The sequence below is a fragment of the Dendrobates tinctorius genome, unplaced genomic scaffold, assembly GCF_039654945.1.
Source record: "Dendrobates tinctorius isolate UK_male_01 unplaced genomic scaffold, ASM3965494v1 ptg000334l, whole genome shotgun sequence".
Classification (NCBI taxonomy): Eukaryota; Metazoa; Chordata; class Amphibia; order Anura; family Dendrobatidae; genus Dendrobates; species Dendrobates tinctorius.
Genome location: NW_027362000.1, coordinates 779,502 through 791,629, shown reverse-complemented (window position 1 = coordinate 791,629; position 12,128 = coordinate 779,502). Strand labels below are relative to the sequence as shown.

The window sequence follows — 12,128 nt, the reverse complement described above, 5'->3', positions numbered from 1 at the left end:
CCTGATTGGGACTGTTCATCCACCATCAGGACTATCCTATGTTGTAACCTTTCATCATTTTTTCTATGCCGTCCAAGTGCAGGGAGATTAGCTACAGTGCCATGAGTTGTAAACTTTTTGATTATGTAGCGTACCATGGACAAAATAGCATCAAGATCTCTGGAGATGGATTTGTAACCTTGAGATTTCAACAATTTTGGTTCTTAAGTCCTCAGACAGTTCTCTTATCCTCTTTCTGTTCTCCATGCTTAGTGTTGCACACACAGACACACAATGCAAAGTTTGAGTCAACTTCTCCCCTTTTTATCTGGTTTCAGGTGTGATTTTCATATTATCAACACCTGTTACTTGCCACAGGTGAGTTTGAATGAGCATCACATGCTTGAAAGAATGGTTGACCTGAGGAAGGAGTCAGTGTGACTCTGAAACGGGTCGACAATAAACTATCAGATTATATCCAAATGTGGATATGATTCTTCCAGCAAGAGCAGATTACTTCCATTTCCCTGCCAATCTCAATTCTGATATTTTATGGAAGCTGCAGCATCTGTTTTTTCAGTGGTTGTATCACACACAATCTTGTGAGGTTAGCATATCTTACTCATACTTGTTTTTGGTTATGTAAGGATAAGACCTTGTTGCGCGCTTGTTTTTTTTTTTTATCTATGCTTGAAACAAAGTTGTTTATTCGAAACTTTAGAAAGGTGCTAACAATTTTGTCCTTCCCAATTTTTGGAGTTTTGTGTGAAATGATGTCCAATTTGCCTTTCCAATACACCCAAAGGAACTAAACATATGTATGACAAAACTTTTGTCCATAACAGTATATATGTCCAGAATTCAACCACAAGAAAGTTTAATTATTCATTAAATTGGTGTCCAACAGACAGTTGACTATAAAAGGCAGTTACTTAAAAAAGAAAAGCCCTTCTCATTTCATGCTGTCAGCAATGGCACCACATAGAAGAGAAATGTCATAAGAACGAGAACCTGAGAAAGAAAATAATTTATTTACACAAGAAAGGTGAAGAACACATGAAGCTCAAGCAAAGCTTTACTGATCAGTCAGAATGCCGTAGCAAAACTGATACAAAAATGTAAGGGTACATGGCCATGATCAAGAATATCAGCGTTTTGGACACAGCGCACTTGTGCCGCGTTCAAGGGTACAAGCACACTGGATGGGATTTATAGAAATCCCACGCCCGCCCACTGTGCTTCTTTTTGACGCAGCGCAAACTCACCCGCGGTGCGAGTTTACGAGCCGCAACATTAGTCTCCGTAACAGAAATTTCCACATTTAATGTATTGGATGCATTGTTCAGTGAACACATGCAATTTTACCTGCGTCATTTTGGACGCAGTGAGGATGCACTGCGTCCAAAGCGCTGCTACGTCCTGATCTTGGGAACGTAGCCTAACAAAGATGGAACTGCAACCATCTCACAGAGACTTCCAGGCCAATCATGGAAGTTACAGTGACCTGTCACCGGAAAAAAGCGCTATCAGCCTGCAGATATGAGGTTAATCTGCTCAGCACCCACACTTAGCTGAAAACTAAGAGAGAAAATTAACTTTATTCCCCGTACAGCGTTTGGGTTTCAGTCACGGGGTTGGCGCCAGCGCTGGTTCAGTCATCTCTGAGTATAGAGAGTGGCGGCTGTAACCGATCCCCCGGCCCTGACAGTCGCTCTGCATTGGGGCTGGCTGTCAGTCAGTGCCGGGGGTGCGGTTACCAGCGCTGCTGGTGTTGAGGAGCTACAATACATTGATGGTGTCATGAGTTCACAAACGTGCTGCTCTATATTGAAAGAGAAGATGCCGCCATCACTCCGTGCTCCTGGTAGATGTGCAGTTTTCCAACATGACAATGATCCAAAACACACATCTGTTGTAAATAGCTGCAATGAACAGACCCAACCCCATTTTTTCTTCTTAAAGTGTCTAATGGGTGTGAGCAAAGGTCATTGTGAAGGGAGGAGGAGCAGGGTCGCCTATTGTGATTGGTGGATCCTGTGTTATCAACTCTGTGCAGAGGTGCCTCTGCTGATATGGAGCCTGCTGAAAACTCTTCTTGAAAGGTTAGGAAGTATGAGTCTAAAAAAAAGCCCCAGTGTAACACAAAAACCTAATTTAAGCAAAAGATAATTTTTTGATAATGGCTTCACTTTATTAGCTGTGGGAAACAAAACAATAACAATCATTGGAAATATCCTAATTAAGTTTATCCTACCATTCCGTGGATATTTTTTAATTCTTCTCCATTTCTGAAAATCACCATGGAATTGTGGTTTAAGGCACATATATAAAAAGAAAAATGATCCTGGAGGGCCCAAATTTTGTGATGGGGGCTGATAAGTTTAATGCTTTTCACTCGGATAAATTAAGATTAAAAAAACGGTCTCCCACATAAAGTCTCCCAACTGGTAGCGAAGTTATAGCTTGAGATATAAGTACTAAAAAATCACCCGCATAAGAATAATATTTGTATTTTCTTGCTACCCATGTTCAAACCTAAAAGGCGCACCTTTGCCAAATAATGAATAAATAAATGGGGACATTCAAATACCACAAGATGAACTGGTCTCCAGCAAGTATCTCTCTAAGTACAGGTACAAAGTACTATTCAATGCAAGGAGGGTGTGGAAACAAATGATGGGACCAAATTCACAGGAAGCTTTAGAAAGGGAGAACAGGGAATAGTTAGATTAGTGAGGTCACGTGATAGGTCAGTCTTAAAGTTTTTTTTAGAGAACCCTTAAAACTTTGAATACTGGGAACTACCTGAATTGTCCGAGGTAGTGCATTCCAGAGAGCTGGTGCAGCATGACAGAAGTCTTGGAGACAGGAATGTGCGCTTTGAATTATAGAGAATGTCAGTCTTAGGTCATTAGTGGACCAGAGAGCATGGGTAGGGTAGCAGACAGAGATTAGGGAGGAGGTCTAGGGAGGTGGAGAACTGTGGAAAGTTTGTGAGAGTGATACATTTATATTGTACTTTGTAGCTGATGGGTAACCAGTGCAACGCCTAGCACAGGGTAGAGCATCGGACAGAAATATGACTCTGTCTGCTGCATTCAAGATAGAGTTTGGTAAGAGGGAGACCGATTAGTAGAGAGTTGCAGTAGTTCAGTCAAAGGGAGGAAAACATTGAATTCTTGCAAAGTTTTTGCATTTTTAAGAAATATTGCCCTAATTTTAGAGCCCAAGCTGACCTAAAGTCGAAAACAAGATTCCAACTGACCCTATTGAAGGCTGTTTCATCAACTATTGTCAAAAACATTATCTTCTCTCCCATTTTTCAGGAATGATTCAATTAATCGTGTTATTCTTTAATTTGCATCTCAATTCGAAGCCTGTTTGAATTATGCCCGAAATTCTAGAATTCAACCTGTTTACGAAACTGGTTTAAATCTGTTTTAATAAGTGTTACTGAGCGGTAACTTCCACATGAATGAGAATCCTTAAGAATAGATGTGAGGTAGGTCATTAATGAGCACAGTCACAGCTGACAAAGCAGAAACCGAAGACTGACGGGAGAGAATGATCCTTCCTTCCTCCCACACCGGGCCTCTCTCCACCTCCCTTCTCCTCTTACAAACATCTGATCCTCCTCATGACCATCACTCAGCAGAGAGAATGTGGAGCCAGCCGGAGCAGCCACAACTAGGTGATTTCTACTAGAAGACTTTCCCACGACATGGAGAAATGTTCAGTCTGGAAAATGTACCAATATTTCTATCCATCCCAGAAATTCGACTTCTATCGAAGCCTCTGACGACGGTGTGAACAGCGCGGATCGTGGCATCATCTCGGATAATGTAACGCGTTTTGGTGCCGGTTTCTAGGATTTGTTTCCGCACCGGACGGAGGTTATGAAATGAACACGATAAGGATAATTTGGTGAATGTTGACTCTTTCATCACTTTGGGCTTAAGTCTCGTCGTAGAAAAGTTCTCGATGCAGCATTTTGAAGACTAGAAGCTTTTTAGATAGTAATGTTTTCCAGAAAATCTGCCTTCCCCATCACCGACGACTAAGTGGGTAAATAAGACATAGGAGAGCTGAAAGCACCGGACACAGCAGGACCGAGTAGGTGGTTTTTTCCGTACAGTAGAGCTATTTTTGATACAGCTTTTCGTATTGCTAATGCATTTCAGTGGTTGTTTTCTCATTTTGCACTTTATGCAGTATTTAGTATTTTCTAGTATGCAGTTGAAACTATAATTCAAAAATTTGCAGGTTCAGATTTTGGTAGATTTTATATATTTTAGAGTGCCGGAAAAATCTTCCGAGTTTCATCCCGAAGACTTGGATGAATTTTTTTTCTAATTTTCATCAGATTTTCATGCATGTGCCATGTGTGTGCATTTTTTATTTCCATCCGTGTGCAATTAAAACATGTACATAATCCCACACAGTTTCCTAGGTTTATAATAGAAATTCATCCGTAAAGATCCGATGCCACTTTGTTGGTCAATGTGGAGTCCGTTTTTTTTTTTTCTTGCACCCAAAGGCTTCAATGTGTGAGTCTCATCCAAGACTCAGATGAAAGTAGTGCATGATGCAAATTTTATTTTTCTGACGGACACTCGGATTGAAAAAAACAAAACAAAACTGAAAAACACTATTGAATAACATGGGTCAGTGTGCTGTCCGATTAAGAATCAATCTTCTGTTGAACTTCAGTGCTCACCGGGTCAATGTCACCTGGTGTTTGGCACATTGCACCACTCCGACAATGCTGCAACTGCAAAAAGTTAAGTGACAAATCCACTGCACATGCTATACCGGCATATTTTCAGAGCAGCAAGCGAAAAAACGTAAATAGTCACCACTTCCTATATGTCATTGTATAGAAGAATATTTCAGCTTTGCCCATTGTACAGGGAGCGCCGGTTAGACAAAGAGGTCAAATGGAGTCATAGATGTGCAGCAGTTGAGGTTGCGTCTCCTCCTCATCTGTAACTTGTGCCACTTGCAGGTCTGGCCGTGGACGCGTGGAAGCACGTCAGCCGTCCCCCTTGCGGTTCCCTCCAACCTGCCGGTGATGTCCATCAGAGGGGCGAGATGAAAAGGCCGACCTGTAAATTCTGCTGCAGGATCTTTTTCAGGTGAGTTCTTTTACAGTTTTTTTCTCGCTTTCTTTTTCTTTTTATTCCCTGCGGGGATCATCTTGATCGTCAGGTGTGGACACCATGGGGTTAATGTTATATTACTACCTTCCTTATGGACAATGTTCCCTTGTGCCTCCGGTTATAGCTGCCAATAACCTCAGCGCCTGCAGCTGTGAGTTGTGGAACCCGTGACAAGCATACGCCAGTGCCTTTACTAAAGGAACATTAAACCTTGAAATTAAAGTTCTGTAAGTCCTAGAAGTAATAAAAAATGCAGAAACAGGGGGGGAGGCCTGGACCTTTTTCTGGCTGGAACAGGAGGGTGTTAGTATTTACTCGGTCTGGAAGATGTGAGAAATTTCTGCTGCAGAAACTTTCCTTCTAGCCAGATACCCTAACTAGAGACGAGCAAACCCAATTTAAAAGTTCGGGGTTCGTACCGGACAGTTAGTGTTCGGTGGCAAACGCCGAACACGGACTTCAGTTGCAATGATTGGAGTTCTGGAGAGGGAGAGAGAGCATTTTCCAGATCAAAAGTTCAGGTCTCCAATGGGGTTTGGGTTCTGGTACAGTTCTCATGGAATAAAGTTCTCGTCGAGTTCCAGAACCTGAAATTCCACGGGTCCGATCATCCCAAATTGTAAACTCTACCCCCCACCGATAGTCACCTGTTCAATCCCTCCTTACTACAGAGATTCCTCACTAGTGGTCCCAACCATGCAAAAAAAGAAGCCCACATACAGGTCCATCCACAAATAAATAGCAAAAAGTTACAGGTCTCTGAATATATTTTTTTAGAGCTATTAATTTTTTTAACCATTAAAATATATATAAATAAGTTTGGAATCGCCGTAGTCGCGCTGACCTGCAGAATGATGTTATCTGTCCTTTTTTTTTTTCGTAAGATCACAGTTTGCTGACAGTCTATGAAAATATCCATGTTTAAAGGGGGTTGTCCTGAACTTTGATGCTAATGAATTTTCCTTAGACTTGGGTCACATCAGCGTCTATTCTCTCATCCGAGAAATTGTGCAGATGACAGGCTGATTAAAGTGGGATCAGACTGTGATCTGTCTCTTGGATGAGGAGAAGATGGAGAAAAGAATTTCTCCATCTTCTCCATTGTGTCAGTCCGTGGAAATCACACCACACTCAGATGTCATTTGAGTGCAGTCCGATGGTCTCCATGGACTCATTGACTTGCATGGCCCAGTGCGACCCGAATTTTGGCTGGAAACTGAGCTTGCTTCAATTTTTTTTTTTTCTTCTCCAGACTGACTCTAGACGAGGAAAAAATTGGACATGTGCAATGCTCCATAGAATGACAACGGTCCGAGTGCAATGCGATGTTTTGCCAGATCGCACTCGGACCGAAAATACGGTCATCTACACCAGCCCTAAGGCTGGGATATCAGTACCATCTTCATGGATAAAACTCTTTAATAATACAACAAAACCATTAAAGCTTAAAACCCTCTGGAAAATGAGATAATCTCCTTGCCTCTTTCTTCTTTGTCATTAGAAATTAACCACAAATGCTGTACTGATCATTAATGGCTGCACGGTGTCTGCAAAGTCATTTGGCCATTAACAATAAGCAAGAAATTTACAGCTTTTTACTAATTAAACAGTAGAAAGACGCTGAGATTTTGATCGTCTTCCTCTTTCAGATCACAAGCGCCTATCACCTTCCAGCAATAATCAAGATAAATCATCCCCCCTAATTATAATTCCATATCCCCTTGCAATGATCACCCGTAGAATAATAATCCTTCCACCCAAAAATTAAATCCCCTGCATCTTCCCCAGATTATAATCATGCAAACCCTGTAGTATAATCCTTACTCATAATCAGTCCCCAAGACAGTAACATACCCCCTGCAATAACCATTCCCATCCCCCTGGGATTATAATCACATACCCCCTGTAGCATAATCAATAGTCGCCCCCCAGGACTGTAGCATACACCCTGTAATAATCATTCCCCCTGGGATTATAATCACATACCCCTGTAGTATAATTATTAATTACCCCCCAGGACTGTAACATATGCCCTGCAATAATCATTCCCTTCCCCATGGGGATCCCATGCTCCTCTCTGGCGCATAGCAAGAATCCATGCAAAGTGTGCTGCTGAGTGGGTGCGTACTACGGATTCTGCTGTGGTCACAGATTTAAAGGTACAGCACCACTTATACACCCAATGGCCTGATGGCCATTAACAAAGGCTAGCCTAGTAACTGATTGGGGCTGCCTGAACAAGCAGTACAGCTGACCATGTGATCCTGATCATCCCTCATGATTCCACTGCTGGAAAAAGTGAAATGGAAAAAAATACCAAAAATGCATGAAGCTTTGGTCCCCATAAACATCTACTGGAAAGTGACTCTGTTTAACTCTCCAATGGGTATTTAAAGGTATTAGAAAAACATGGATGCCTTTTTATAAAAGCAACGCCACCCAAATCTGCAAATTCTATCATCTCAGCTCTATCAATGTGAATGGTATAGAGCTGCAATACCACACACAACCTGTAGACAGGTGCAGCACTGTTTTTATAAGTAGGCAGCCAAGTTTTCCTAATTTTGGAACAACCCTTTAACGAGTAGCCGTTGTTTTAAATTATGTTCTATAATTCAATAGTACACTTGAAAGTAAAAAGCTTTGTTATACAGTAGATCTTATGAGAGAAATCTGCTTTTGTGTCTTTAGTGAAGACAGATTTTCCCATTGCTGAAACAGGAGATGACAGCTGGTGCTGTTATATGGAGAACTATCTGTTGTTTCAGAAGAACTTGCAGCAGAATGTCTGTGTGTTCCTCTAGCTCCTCCCTAGAATATCTGTGTTCCTCTAGCTTCTCCCTATTATGTCTGTTCCTCTAGCTCCTCCCTAGAATGTCCGTGTGTTCCTCTAGCTCCTCCCTAGAATGTCTGTGTGCTCCTCTAGCTCCTCCCTATTATGTCTGTGTGTTCCTCTAGCTCCTCCCTAGAATGTATGTGTGTTCCTCTAGCTCCTCCCTAGAATGTCTGTGTGCTCCTCTAGCTCCTCCCTATTATGTCTGTGTGTTCCTCTAGCTCCTCCCTATTATGTCTGTGTGTTCCTCTAGCTCCTCCCTAGAATGTCTGTGTGTTCCTCTAGCTCCTCCCTAGAATGTGTGTGCTCCTCTAGCTCCTCCCTATTATGTCTGTGTGTTCCTCTAGCTCCTCCCTATTATGTCTGTGTGTTCCTCTAGCTCCTTCCTAGAATGTCTGTGTGTTCATCTAGCTCCTCCCTAGAATGTCTGTGTGCTCCTCTAGCTCCTCCCTATTATGTCTGTGTGTTCCTCTAGCTCCTCCCTATTATGTCTGTGTGTTCCTCTAGCTCCTCCCTAGAATGTCTGTGTGTTCCTCTAGCTCCTCCCTAGAATGTGTGTGCTCCTCTAGCTCCTCCCTATTATGTCTGTGTGTTCCTCTAGCTCCTCCCTATTACGTCTGTGTGTTCCTCTAGCTCCTCCCTATTATGTCTGTGTGTTCCTCTAGCTACTCCCTAGAATGTCTGTGTGCTCCTCTAGCTCCTCCCTATTATGTCTGTGTGTTCCTTTAGCTCCTCCCTAGAATGTATGTGTGTTCCTCTAGCTCCTCCCTAGAATGTCTGTGTGCTCCTCTAGCTCCTCCCTATTATGTCTGTGTGTTCCTCTAGCTCCTCCCTATTATGTCTGTGTGTTCCTCTAGCTCCTCCCTAGAATGTCTGTGTGTTCCTCTAGCTCCTCCCTAGAATGTGTGTGCTCCTCTAGCTCCTCCCTATTATGTCTGTGTGTTCCTCTAGCTCCTCCCTATTATGTCTGTGTGTTCCTCTAGCTCCTCCCTATTATGTCTGTGTGTTCCTCTAGCTCCTCCCTAGAATGTGTGTGCTCCTCTAGCTCCTCCCTAGTATGTCTGTGTTCCTCTAGCTCCTCCCTATTATGTCTGTGTGTTCCTCTAGCTCCTCCCTAGAGTGTCTGTGTGTTCCTCTAGCTCCTCCCTAGAATGTCTGTGTGTTCCTCTAGCTCCTCCCTAGTATGTCTGTGTGTTCTAGCTCCTCCCCTCTCCATAGAACTTTAAACGCACCAATTGCCATCTCCAATCTTGGTAATAGGAATCTATTTGCAATGTTGCTTCTTTTTCTTTTATTCCAGCAATGCAAAAAAAATGGTTGTAAAGGTGGAAACAGACTTTGAAATTCAACTTTATGACCTAGTATCTTCTACAGGTGAAACTTCTGCACAGTTTCGATATCAACGTATGATTGATTGCCACCATCTTCCCAGCCATATTTTATCTGTAGACTTTCACCTGTTATCCGTATAACATGAGATAATGGGATTGCTCCATAAGTCTACCGTTATAAACCTATTAAAGATTCCTCAGTCTTATCTTGATGGACACCTTTGGGGCATTTTTGTGCTCCCTGACTGATTCCCTGGTAACTCGTTCTGCAGTCAGTTATATATTATGATGCAGAAACTAAACTGTGCAAAATATTTAAAGGGAACCTATCATTAGATTCATGCTGCCCAAATCATTGACAGCATGAATCAGAACCCATCTGTGAGCCATTTGTTTTTATTCTGAAACTCTGTGCCATTTCCGACAAAGCATACTTTGAAAAATCAACCGGGGACTATGCAACTCAGATGAATAACACGAGGCTGGTCCATGGTCCCTATTGCCTGCCCCGCTCCCCTAAACTGACAGGTCTCGCCCTATGCACACTCATAAGGTGAGACCTGAATCTACAGTCTGGTTCCCTTTAAAGGGCATCTGTCAGTAGGATCAACCCTCCCAAGCATCTGTATGGGCATGTAGGTTGTAGAAAGCTGAATAAAATGAAACCTTGATATCTGAGATCCAATATTTTATACCAGAGAAATCAACGTTTTTCTTAATATGTAAATGAGCTGTTAAGATCTGTGGGCCGGACATAGATCTCCCTGAGAATCCGCCTCCAGAGCTTATGTTACTTGAAACCAGTGTGAGACATGTAGGTCAGGAGAATAGATAGTTAGCCATTATATGTCTCACACTACTAATGCCCTCTTTCATCTAAATTAAGCTCTGGAGTCAGATTCTCAGAGAGATCTATGTCCCGCCCATTGATCTGAACAGCTTATTTACATATTGAGAAAAATGTGGATTTCTGTAGAATAAAACACCGGATCGCAGATATCAAGGTGTCATTTTATTCAGCTTCCTATGACCTACATGTCCATATAAACGGCTTAGGAGGGCTGCTCCCACTGAGATTCCCTTTAAGGAAATCTCATTGCAAAAATTAATTTTTTATAATACATAAAGGAAAATCTCTTAGATTCTCCCAGGCTGAGATAATACAGGGCGGTAATTACAACCCCAACATTATATGCTATACGCCAGTCAGAGACTTGTCCTTTGCTTAGCTTATAGGATTTGGATAAATGACGAACTGTAATTGTGTAATGGGAGCGTCGTGAGCTCAGGGGATGTGATCCGACCTGTCACCCTACATTTGTGCTTGGCCGAGAGAGGAAAATGATGATCTGTGGCTGACCTAGGAGAGAAAAGCCCGTATAGAAGTAATGAGTCAAAGTTGGTTATAAAGACAGTCTCCCATCCTGTCCTGCTTTGTACAAGTGTAATGCTTCATTTCTCCTGTGGTGGCGCTGCAGGCAAATTGAGCGCTTAATGATCGATCTCCAGATCGATCGCTGGGTCTTCTCGGAGCGGGACACTTTACCATCAACTTATTGTCAAAGTAACTTTCTAACAATTGCGATCTCAAGTGTTGCCAAAAAAAAATACCCCTGCACGCTTTGTGGAGCAGACACCTGGTGCTTCTAACCACAGGAGCCAAAACACACCATTATCTGCACAGAACATACATCCTGCGCTGCAGTGTTTCCTCCACTGCATCTAGCGTGACAGATTTCCTCTCGAGTGTAACCGTCCTTTTCATTTTTTTTAATTTTTCGGAAATCAATAGTTCACATGAAAATAAGAAAATTTGTGATATATTTTGTCAGATAAATCCACTCCTTTTCTCCCACTTATCTTTAATTCTCAAAATTCTCAACTCAAAATATGTTTGCAGTGAAGACAGATTTTTCCATTACTGAGATAGGAGATGACAGTTGGTGCTCACAAAGTTCTATGGAGAACTTGCAGTAGAATGTCTGTGTTCCGCTAGCTCCTCCCCTTCTCCATGGAATTTTAAAAGCACCAACTGTCATCTGCTATCTCAATAATGGGAAAATCTGTCTTCGCTAAACACAGATTTTACCCATGAGTTGAGAGTGACTGATCAGTCCAGGAGGAGAAAGAAGCAGATTTCTGTGATAAGATATATTGCAAAGTTTCTCATTTTTACGTGCATTATTGTTTTCTGAAATAAAAATTAAAACGACGGGAACTCTTAAAGGAGCCATAAATGAATGCAGCTTATAAAGGGAAGCCCGTCTGAACACTATTTCAAGACTGGCCGTAAAGGTCACACAATAACTAGTTCGAGTGCTTTAAGGGGTCTAAAAAATAAAGTAAAAAGGGTATTCAAATTAATAAAAAGTTTGAGCCAGCCCCATTTTTCTCCAACCAAAAAAAAAAGATAAAAAAAAGTAATAAAATAATAAGCGTATTCAGTATTGTTGCATCGGTAAAAATATTAAATTACTTAACCCATAAATAAAAAAAAATAGAAATCCAGATTTACCCTTTTTCGGTCTTTGCACCTCTCACAAAAAGTGATTCAATTATTATATGTTCCCCAAAATGGGACGAATAAAGACTTCAGTTTGGCAGCGAGAACAAAGATGTCTCGAGCCTTGGTAAATGGCGGCACAAACTAAATTGTATGTACTAACACAGTGAGCAATGGAGCTTTGAAGCCACATGGAAATTAGCCTGGCAGTGCATTGGGGTGTGTCAATTCACTCCAAGTGCATTGACACGCCCCCGTGCACTCAGCCTACTTTGTATGCTACCTATGAATGCATGAGCAATACCAAACTAGCAGCAAATATC

At 41.9% G+C, this 12,128-nt stretch overlaps 1 protein-coding gene across 3 annotated transcripts in view; it reads left to right on the top strand.

The window, feature by feature from the left end:
- The window catches only part of ST3GAL5 (ST3 beta-galactoside alpha-2,3-sialyltransferase 5), a 76,236-nt gene that overhangs the window by 38,519 nt on the left and 25,589 nt on the right, over nt 1-12,128 (top strand). The window contains exons 1-2 of one of the 3 annotated variants that reach the window (XM_073562065.1): nt 3,606-3,903; nt 4,985-5,114. In XM_073562065.1, coding sequence (XP_073418166.1) covers nt 5,071-5,114 — 44 coding nt within the window. In that variant the 5' untranslated portion in view covers nt 3,606-3,903; nt 4,985-5,070. Of the gene's footprint in view, nt 1-3,605; nt 4,093-4,984; nt 5,115-12,128 lie in introns of those variants that run through there. The other 2 variants (XM_073562064.1, XM_073562066.1) reach the window with 2 other exon arrangements.